Source organism: Muscardinus avellanarius (assembly GCF_963383645.1).
Source record: "Muscardinus avellanarius genome assembly, chromosome: 4".
NCBI classification, from domain to species: Eukaryota; Metazoa; Chordata; class Mammalia; order Rodentia; family Gliridae; genus Muscardinus; species Muscardinus avellanarius.
In genome coordinates, this window is record NC_137789.1 from 130214933 (window position 1) to 130226183 (window position 11251).

At 47.5% G+C, this 11251-nt stretch overlaps 1 protein-coding gene across 1 annotated transcript; it reads left to right on the forward strand.

Moving 5' to 3' along the window:
- Nucleotides 1-1250: 1250 nt before the first annotated feature.
- Nucleotides 1251-9291, forward strand: PGAM1 (phosphoglycerate mutase 1; the record flags this gene model as incomplete). The annotated part of the gene is made up of 4 exons (XM_080693800.1): nucleotides 1251-1389; nucleotides 5868-6142; nucleotides 7694-7874; nucleotides 9122-9291. The coding sequence occupies 4 exons, from the start codon at nucleotides 1251-1253 to the stop codon at nucleotides 9289-9291; spliced, it is 765 nt and encodes a 254-aa protein (XP_080549926.1).
- Nucleotides 9292-11251: the final 1960 nt, after the last annotated feature.

The following is an 11251-nucleotide window of genomic DNA, read 5'->3' on the forward strand; positions in this document are numbered from 1 at the left end:
ACCATGTCCAGCCAAATAATTCTCTTTGCCAAAAAAATAGAACCGGGTGGCATATTTGAACAGGCAGATATTTGAACCGCTGACTGAGAAGAGTTGTCTCTGCCAGTGATGAGAGCCTGCTTCTTTCTGGAACGTCAGAAGGGGCCAAGAGTTTGCTTGTTGGTTGGAGGTGATTAGTGAGTGAGCATGTAGACAGAGATTGGAGCAACACCCTGTGTCAGATACAGAGCAAGGCTTCGAAATCAGCAAAGTCATGGTTCTTATCTGTAAAACGGGGGTAAAAAGACCAGTGTCCTACTGAAGTGAAACAGCAATTACTATCCTCCCCATCCCCTGTGCTGGCGATTAAACCCAGGCAAGCGCGTTACCACTGAGCCACGTCACCGACCCTTTACCTATCTCTACCTATGTTTATTTAGTTGTGCGGTGCTGGGGATTGTACCCGGTGGCATTCTACCTCCGACTTAATCCCTAGCTCTATCTTTTTATTTGGAAACGGGGTCTGGCTAAATTGCTAAAGAACCTCGCCAAGTTGCTGAGGCTGGCCTGGAAACTGATCCTCCTGTCTCAGCCTCCCAAGTACTGGGCTTACAGGAATACGCTACCACCCCTGATTCCCTTTTTATTTTTTGAGATAGGATCAAAATTGCCCTGGCCTTGAATTTGCTATTCCCCTGCCTCGGCCTCCCCAGTAGCTGGGATTACAGGCAAGCACCGCTGCGCCTGAGGCAGACTACTATATGGAGCATTTAGAGGTTAGCCAGGTACCAGGTAAGAATTACTATGTCCATTTTACAGATGAGGCAGAGAGGTTTCGCGACCTGCCCGAGATATAAAGCTAATAAAATGGAAGTGAACACTTGAAGACAGGTGTGTGAATCAAACTGCGTAGGGATGGGACAGAGACCCGGTAGGACTAATGAGTTCAAAGGCCAAGGGACACTCCATCCCTAGGAGCTCGGCAGCCCGCCTCCCTCCGTGCTTACGTGCGCTCCGTGACCGCCTCGGCCCGCGGCGCAGGGCGCATGCGCCCTGGAGTCTCGGCGCGCGCCCCCTCTCCCGGGCGCCCGCACGGTGCGCATGCGTACACCCGGCGGGCCAAGGGCGGTCACGAGCCGGTGGAAAGATTTGGGCGAGAAAGCGCGCGGAGCCGGGCGGGGTGCACCAGCGCGCAGGCGCGGCCGGGGTGCGGGCGGAGACTCCGGAATCTCGGCGAGCCCCAGTCCGCGCCGCATCGCCAGCCCGCTGCCATGGCCGCCTACAAGCTGGTGCTGATCCGGCATGGCGAGAGCGCCTGGAACCTGGAGAACCGCTTCAGTGGCTGGTACGACGCCGACCTGAGCCCTGCGGGCCACGAGGAGGCGAAGCGCGGCGGGCAGGCGCTGCGAGGTAGGCGCGGGCCGCGCTGCGGGTGGCGGGCCGGGGCGCCGGGAGGTCGCCTGGCTCCCCGCGACCTCCGGGAAGGGCCGCGGCCGGGCGGCGTCTCTGCTCCGGCCGCTTGGCTTGCAGTCTGGCAGGTGGGCGCGGGCGGGCGGCCGACCTGCTCAAGGTCACCGCGGCGCGCGCCGGGCTGCGCGGGGGAGGGCCGCCGGGCGGCCCCCGGGGCCCTTCGCGCCGAGGACACCGCCGGCGAGCCGCTCTCCCTTTCCAGTCTCAGCATTTACCAGTTCGGGGACGGGATGCCCGGGATGGAGCCACCTATGGCGGGCTGCCCTTTCTAGCGTTCCCCCAGGGCCTGCGGCTCCCAGAGGATGCCCAGTGCCCTCCAGGGCCCGTAGCCGAGCCTTCTCTAGAGGCTGCTTCGGACCCTAGAGGAGCTGCACGTTGTCGGGGAGTGAGGCTGCGATGGGGGGAGGGCGAATCTAAAGCTCCAAGACACTAGGGAAACGGTGCTGTGTATAGAGAATGAATGAAGAAATTAAGTTGATGCTCCCTAAGGCAGCCCATAAACTACCTTACCTTGGGATGGGGTACTGAATCCAGGAGCGTTTTATCTCTGAACTACAACCTCAGTTACCCCTTTTTTGGGTGATACTGGGGATAGAACCTATGGGCCTTCTATCTTCAGGCTATACCTCCAGACCTATTTTATTTTTTATTTGGAAACAGCTTCACTTAATTGCTGAGAACCTCACTAAGTTGCTGAGGCTGGCCTCAAATCTGCAATCCTTCTGTCTCAGTCTCCCAAGTACTGGGATTCCAAGCGGGTGCCACCACATCCGGCTCCCAGCTCCCATTATTTCGAAACAGGTCTTGCCTAAGTTGCTGAGAATGGCCTCAAACCTGGAATCCTCCTGTCTCAGCTTCCCAAGTACTGGAATTACAGGCTTGTACCACCATGGCCTGGCAGATTTTATCCCCTCCTTTCTATCCCTTCCTGGCCTGGCAGATTTTATCCCCTCCTTTCTATCCCTTCCTGGCCCCTCCCCTTATTTTTTGCCTTACTGGGGATGGAACCCAGGGGCATTCTACCTCTTAAGTGACACTCCCAGCCCTATTTTTTATTCTCATTTTGAAACAGGGTCTCACTGAGTAGTTGCAAGGGCCTCACTAAGAAGCCGAGGCTGGCCGCAAACAATAATCCTCCTGTCTCAGCCTCCCAAATGCTAGGATTATTAAGCATGCGCCTCTACGTTTGGCTCCTGGCCCCCTTTTATAATTGAGAAAAGAAAAAAATTGGAAAGATGACTTGTTCAAGGTCATGTCTGCTTATTTCTAGTCCAGTGTCCTTGCCCCATGCCTGGGTGGATTAACAGGTAGGTGTGAATAACTGGCTTGCTGTTTGCCAAGGACATGCTAGGCAAAGAGGCAAAAGTCCCTGAGAGATAGTGCCTGCCCATGTGCCTATTCTGACTGGGGGGTGCTCTGTGATTTTGGAATTCTAATAAAGCATCTTTAGCCAGCCATTCAAGGGATCCTTGATCTAAGAGGTACTTCCACTGATAATTAGGGCCCATCCTGCCTTGCTCCCTTCCGATTTCCTGGACAAAAAGCAGGCATATAAAACCGTTGGTTACTGACCTCTGGTTGTGGCACTGCTCTTTGGCCCTAGCTTGCCCTCTAGCTTTTTGCCTACATCCTTTTGAAATGAAGCTTTGGAAAGTCTGGGAAAGGTAATTCTTCTGGGGGCATGTGAATGGTTTGAGATGGCTTGCTGTAACCTCATACCATCTAGGAGAGGCCAGGAAAGGGAAAATGCTGGTAAAGGAGGCCATTTTCTTTAGCTCTCTGGCAGGGAGAACTGTATAGGTCTTCGGTTTGCTGATGCCTAGCTCAATATAAAGTAAATTGCTACTCTCTTCTAATAAAGATGATCAAATGATTAAACTTTTAAATCTTTCTAAAATAACCCTGTTTCAGTTATTATTTTATTATTTTTATTTTTTGCAGTTTAGGAATGGAACCCAGGGACATTCTACCTCCAAGTTACACCCCCAGCCCTATTTTTTACTCTTTATTTTGAAACAAGGTCTCACTAAGTTGCAGAGGGCCTAAGTAGCTGAGGCTGTCTGTGAACCTGATCCTCCTATCCCAGCCTCCTGAATGCTGGGATTACAAGCGTGATCGACCACATCCAGCCTCAGTGCTTTTTTTTTTTTTTTTTTTTTTTTTTGGTGATACTAGGGGTGGAACCCAGAGGCTTTCTACCTCCGGGCTATACTCCCAGACCCATTTTATATTTTATTTGGAAACAGGGTCTCGTTAAGTTGCTGAAAGCCTCACTAAGTAGCTGAGGCTGGCTTCAAACCTGTGCGATCCTCCTGTCTCAGCCTCCCAAGTGCGGGGATTTCAAGCATGCGCCACCACGTCCGTCCGGCCTTTTTTTTTTTAAAATAATGGGATTTGTGTAGTGTTGAGTCTGATATCAGGAGACAGCTAGTGAGAACTGAGTTTCCATATGCAACTTGAAGGCTGAGAAAGGGGGGAGGGATGCCTTGGAGAAGAAATGGAGTCCACACTACTACCCCTGGCTGTACTGTGTTTTAATGGACAAGCTAAAGGAGAAGAAATGGAGTCCACACTACTACCCCTGGCTGTACTGTGTTTTAATGGACAAGCATAAAGCTAAAGCTTTATGCTTCTGATCCTTCAATATTTTGTTAAGAGTTCTAAGGGTATCTGGGCCTGGTGGCCTATGCCCTGTGATTCTAGTATTTGGGAGGCTGAAACAGGACTGCAGGAGGCTCTTAGCAACCTAGCAAGACCCTGTTAAAAATAAGTAAAAAGGCTTAGGGTGTAGTTCAGAGGTAGAATGCTCCTGGCCTGTGTATACACACATACACAGTCCTAAGGGGAAACGTTTTATTTTTCTTGGGGACTGTGCATCCAGAGTGAGATGCTTTGTTGCTAGTCGGCAACAGCCTGTAGCTTTCCTTGTGGGAGCTGAGGCTTGTACTGTGGGTTCTCACTTCCCAGTGACTCAGCCTTTTGTTGGGGAGCCATTCCTTCCCTTAGGCTAGTGAGGTGATACAGCCAAATCTAGTCAGATTGTTCCGGAGGATACATGATGAGACCTGTCTTTTTCTCTTCTGGGTAGTGGGTTTCCTGGTAGTTAATCCCCCCCTTTTTACCATTGGTTAGTTGTCCTTTTTTTCCTGTGGTTTGGGGGATGGAAACCAGGGGCAAGCTATACCCCTTAGGCCTTTCTTGCTTTCTCTCCCCCCACCCTCTCCCCCTCTCTCTCCCCCTCCCCTCCCCTCCTCCCTCTTTCCCTCCCTTTCTTTCTTTCTTTCTTTCTTTCTTTCTTTCTTTCTTTCTTTCTTTCATACTGGGATTCCTGGAAACCCCTTCTATCTCTGGGCTACACTCCAAGACCTATTTTTTATTGGGAAACAGGGTCTCTTAAGCCAGCAGCTGGCTTCGAACCTGCGCAATCCTCCTGTCTCCGCCTCCCAAGCGCCGGGATTACAAGCGGGGATTGCAAGCTTGTGCCACCATGCCCCGCTCTTTATTATGTTTTATTTGGAAACAGTCTCACTAAGTTGCTGAGAGCCTCACCAAGCTGCTGACGCTGGCTTCTAACCTGCGATGCTCCTGTCTCTGCCTCCAAGTACTGGGATTGCAAGCATGTTTGTAATCCCACCATGCTTGGCAATTCTTTTTTTTTTTCTTTGTGTACTGGGGATTGAACCCAGGGACATTGTATCTCTGAGCTACATCTCCAGTTCCTTTTTTTTGTGGTGTGTGGTACTGGGGATAGACCCCAGGGGCTTTCTACCTCTGAGCTATACCCCCAGCCCCATTTTTTTTTTTTTTTTTGTAGTACTGGGATTGAACCCAGGGTCATTCTACCTCTGAGCTATACCCTGAGCCCTATTTTTTATTCTTTATTTTGAAATAGGGTCTCACTGAATTGCAAAGGGCCTCACTAAGTAGTTGAGGCTTGCCACGAACTGTGATCCTCTCATTCCAGCCTCCCAAATGCTGGGATTACAAGCGTGCACCACCATGCCCGGCTTCTGCTGGAATTTAAAGAGGGTCTTGTAGTGTTGTGGAGATAAGAGGAATGTTTTCCTTTCTCATTCAGGTGAGAGGGGGAATAATCTTTCCTGAAATGAGACTGATTAATTGTAACCTATTGGTTGGCCAACATAACTGATTACCATCCCCACACAATAACTGTAAGTGTATGGAGGAAAGATTAGAGATTCATTTATAAAGGTGTGATGGTACATACCTGCTGTAATCCAAGCAACAAATTAAAATAGTTGGACAATTTTCATTTGGATACCAGAATAAGAGATTCATATGTTAAAAAAAAAATCTGGCTTAGCGGGTTCAATCTCTAACACCACAAAAAGAGAAAAAAAAATTTCAGGATTAGAGTGGACCTAATTAGCTTATCATTTGAAAATTCAAATTTTCAGATGCTGGTTATGAATTTGACATCTGCTTCACCTCAGTGCAAAAAAGAGCAATTCGGACTCTCTGGACAGTGCTGGATGCCATTGACCAGATGTGGCTGCCAGTGGTGAGGACTTGGCGCCTCAATGAGCGCCATTATGGGGGTCTTACTGGCCTCAATAAAGCAGAAACTGCTGCCAAGCATGGTGAGGCCCAGGTAAAGATCTGGAGGCGCTCCTACGATGTCCCCCCACCTCCGATGGAGCCTGATCACCCTTTCTACAGCACTATCAGTAAGGTACGGCAAACCAAGTTTGGTCACTCCACCCAGGACCCAGTTGGGTTAGGATTTGGGCTTTACTGGGGGTGGAACCTGGGGCCATTCTACCTCCAAGCTACACCCTAGTCCTACTTTCATTCTTTGTCCTTTTGTGGTGTTAGAGATTGAACCCAGAGGCATTCTACCTTTGGATTACACCCCCAGCTCTACTTTATTTTTGTTTTTGAAACAGGGTCTCACTAGGTTGATGAATCTCACTACTTGCTGAGGCTGGCCTCAAACCTGAGATCCACCTGTCCCAGCTTCCCAAGTACTGGGATTACAAGTATTACCACCATGGCTGGCATATTATTATTATTATATTATATTATTTATTTATTTTTTGTGCTACTGGGGATGAAACCCAGGGGCTTTCTACCTCAGGGCTATATTCCCAAGACCTATTTTTTTTTTTTTTTTAAATTTGGAAACAGGGTCCCACTAAGTTGCTGAGAGACTCAAGCTGAGGCTGGCTTCGAACCTGCACAATTCTCCTGTCAGCCTTCCAAGTACTGGGATTATTATTTTTATTATTTTTTATTCTACCTCCGAGCTACATCCCCAGCCCTATTTTTTATTCTTTACTTTGAAACAGGATCTCACTGAGTTGCAAAGGGCCTCACTAAGTAGCTGAGGCTGGTTGTAAACCTGGATCCTCCTGTCTCAGCCTCCCAAATCCTGGAATTACAAGTGTGGACCACCACACCTTTCCAGTATTGGGATTATAAGCATGTGCCACCATGCCCGGCTATAACAGTTTATATTGTATATCTGAAAAAAATTTTTTTTGTGGTACTGGGGACTGAACCTGGGGGCATTCTACCTCTGAAATATATCCCCAGCCCTATTTTTTAGTCTTTATTTTGAAACAGTCATCACTAAGTTTTGGAGAGCCTCATAAAGTCGCTGAGACTGTCCTTTCCCTGGGGTCCTTTCTGTCTCAGCCTCCAAAGTATGTACTGGGATTACAAGCATGTGCCACCATGCTGGGCCAGATTTATATCTCCATTGCTGTATTTTCTAAACCAATCCATAGGATTCCTAGACCAACTACAAGTTCAAGTGTATTGGGATGAGTCTGGTTGCTAGCCTTTTCTAAGTTATATTTCTTTTTTACTTTTTGTGGTAGAACTTAGGGGTTTTCTACCTCCGGGCTATACTCTCAGACCTATTTTCTATTTTATTTGGAAACAGGGTCTAAGTGTCTGAGAGCTTCACTAAGTAGCTGAGGCTGGCTTCGAACCTGTGTGATCCTCCTGTCTCAACCTCCCAAGTGCGGGATTACAGGTGTGCGCCACCATGCCCGGCTCTAAGTTATATTTCTTCTCTATTGGCTATGGTATAAGGGGAGGAAGGATAATGATTCCTTTTCCCAAGCTCTCAGCTACCTTTTGGACTCTTGATAGGATTTCACCCATCACTTAACCCATTCAAAGATGAGGAATGGCAGAAATAATACATCATAAAAGCCATTTAACTGATGGAGCTGGTAATGATTGGTTGAACTGGAATGTTTTTGTTGTTTTTTAGGATCGAAGGTATGCAGACCTCACTGAGGATCAACTGCCTTCCTGTGAGAGTCTGAAGGACACTATTGCCAGAGCTCTGCCCTTCTGGAATGAAGAAATTGTCCCTCAGATCAAGGAGGGGAAACGGGTCCTGATTGCAGCCCATGGCAACAGCCTTCGGGGTATCGTCAAGCATCTGGAGGGTATGTGCATTTTTTTGGAGGGGCCCTTGAGGATGGTTTAAAGCAGAGCTTCCACTAATCAAGGATTTACTTAATATAAGGGAGACTCTCAAAAAAGGGCTGACATATTGATAACCTCAGAAACAGTCTAGGTTGATTCGTAGTCAGAAAACATCTGTACTTCTTTCTCAAAACGTGTATGTGAGCTGGGCGTGGTGGTGCAAGCTTGTAATCCCAGCATTTGGGAAGCTGAGACAGGAAGATGGCAGGTTTGAGGATAGCCTCAGCTATTTAAGTGAGGCCCTCTGCAACTTAGTGAGACCTTGTTTCAAAATAAAGAATAAAAAATAGGGCTGGGGATGCAGCTCAGTGGTGGAATGCCCCTGGGTTCCATCCCCAGTATCACACACACGCAAAAGTGTATGTGGAACTGGGTGTGGTGGCATACACCTGCAATCCCCAGGTTTAGAGAGGAGGATTACAGGTTTGAGACCAGCCTCTGCAATTTAGCAAGACTGTCAACAATCTAGCAAGACCCTGTTTCAAAATAAAAAAAGGGCTGGGGGTGTAGCTTGGTGGTAGAACAGCCTTGAGTTGAATCCCCCCACCAAAATAAAAACAAATCCATAAACAAACTGTGTATGTGAAGTGGTGACAGCATGCATAGCTGTGACAGCTGGACAACTGAGAGCTTTTGTTAGATTTGCAGAACCTCTGGTCCTACTCCAGATGTCATTCAGAATTGGTATCTATCTCCCAGGTGATTTTAAGATGCCCGTTTCTATACTAGGATTGCCAGTTGAAACTGTTTATTGAAATTGTTTAGGCAAAACCTGGCTGAACTTCATAAATAAATCTCAATTTGCATCTTGAATTGTTTTACCCGAGGACCTAGAGGCCCAGAAGTGCTGAGTTTTGGTAGATGGATCGATTTTATAATATGTCTGATATAAGGATAGTCCTGCCTCACTGTGGGCAGATTCTAGATATTACCTTGGTAGAGATATCTGTAGTATATACCTTTTTGTAATTTGTTGGTGGCCTTAGAACCTTGTATACTTTTCATACTTCCTCTTGCTTTTCAGTTTAGTAGCTTGAGAAATTAGTACTGGGAACATTCCTTGAAGGGAGGAGGATCTACTAGCATATAGATCAGAACTACTATCACAAAGATCAGAAAGGATATCTTGTTTTAATTCCTACTAAAGTCTTTTTTTTTCACCTGGGGGATTCACACCGCTGTGGCTGATCATGTTGGCTGTTTTCAGGTCTGTCTGAAGAGGCCATCATGGAGCTGAACCTGCCAACTGGTATTCCCATTGTCTATGAATTGGATAAGAATTTGAAGCCCATCAAGCCCATGCAGTTCCTGGGGGATGAAGAGACCGTCCGTAAAGCCATGGAAGCGGTGGCTGCCCAGGGCAAGGTCAAGAAGTGAAGGTGACAGGAGACTCCCGAGGAACACCCTCCCTCCATTCCTCTGCACCTCTCCTGCACCTGCCACGCTCTCCACCTCTGTAGGCATCTTAGGCTGTAGCTGCAGATGGGACCAGCGGCTCCCATCTGAATTTTAGCATTTTGTCTCTTGCACCCACTCCCTTCATAGAACACAGAACAGCACCTCTGGGGCATAGTCTTAGTCCAGTACAAGGAAGGCCCCTCTTACCCAACACAGTGGAGAAGTAGTGATTCTGTTTTTCCCTAGTGTTTTGTTTACTAAGGACCTGCTTGGTAGGGAATAGGGCTAGTCAACGAGAAGCCAGAGAGCCCGGTTGTGCTCCCAGCCAGCTCTGCACTCCGCTGTAGCCAGTCACTGTCTGGGATTCTCATCATTCCAGTGGAAGATAAATGTAACTTGCATGGTGGTTTTTATTTTCCAGCAGAGCTGGCTCCAAAAGGCTGGAATCAATATTAAGTTTATATGTTACATTTACTTTTACAAAAAGAAAAAATATATAAAAGTAATACAAAACAAAACCATTCTGGGGTTTCTAGTGATGGTTAAATAGGCTCACATGAGACTATTTAAAAAAAAGCCATTCCTCACACCTCTACGGGATGAGCTCCTTATCCTCTTGGGCAGGAGTGTGTCTTGTGTATTTTAGTATCCCTCCTCTGCCTTGTTTTGTGGCAGTGAGATGCCTCTTGATCATGTCCAAGTGTCTCACCGTATCTGATTTCTGAATCATGTTCCAGTTGCTTGGACCTGCCACGTGGGACCAGTGCTCATTTAAAGTATAACTGTACTAAATCATCTTTTCCAGATCAGTATAATAAAGGAGTGATGTGCAATAGTTTTCTATCCTCTTGTCTGAGAAGACCTGTGTGACATTATGAGATGTAAAACTATTACATCCTTTTTTGGGGGGAGTGGGGTACTGGGGATTGGGCCTGGGGCATTCTACCTGAGCTGTACCTCCAGCCCCCCCCCCCTTTTTTTCTTTATTTTGACATGGTCTAAGTTGCTGAGGGCCTCACTAAATAGTTGAGGCTGGTCTCAAACCTGTGGTCCTTCCTCTCTACCTCCCAAGTACTGGAATTACAAGTGTGTGCCACCACGCCTGGCTCTAGTACTAACAAATCTTGACTAAAAAAAACCCTGCCTTACGGCAGGAAGACGATAGAAAGCCTGCATCAGCTCCATTAATACTAGGAAGCCAACAACTACTAGACCTCCAAGACCGTGCTTACACAGCACATCATCTGGAGTTTAAAAAACACAAATATCTGATCTCAGTTCACCCCAAGTCTTGGAAGGGCAAGGGCACTTGTTTTATTATTTATTTATTGTGGTACTGGGGATGGGACTCGGGCTTTCTACCTCTGGGCTACATTGCCAGACCTATTTTGTTTAGAAATGGTCTAAGTTGCTCAGAGCCTCACTAAGTAGCTGAGGCTGGCTTCAAACCTGAGACCCTCCTGTCTCTACCTCCTAAGTACTGAGATTACAAGTGTGTGCCACCATACCTGGTTTCTGTTTGATTTTTCAAAACTTTATAGGCAGTTTGAAGTGGTATTAACTAACACCCAGGTCTCGAACCACCATTCCAAGGTATAGAAAGAATAGCTTCAAACCAGGTAGAGTGACATGTGCTTGTAACTCCGTTACTAAGGAGGAGGAGGTAGGAAGATCAGGAGCCCAAGAGATTGGACCAGCCTGGAGAACAGGGAGACTAGTGTGTGTGTATAGTTTAGGACAACCTAGAGGCATTCCACCTGAGAAACATCCCAGTCCTACTTTATTTTGAAACTGTCTTACTAAGTGCTGAGGGCCTTGTTAAGTTGCTGAAACTGGCCTCTAGCCTGTGATCTCCTTGTCTCAGCCACATATCTGGCTGGGAGACCTCGTTTTAGTTCTAGTGCTTGGGAGGCTGAGACAGGATTACAAGTTCCAAGTC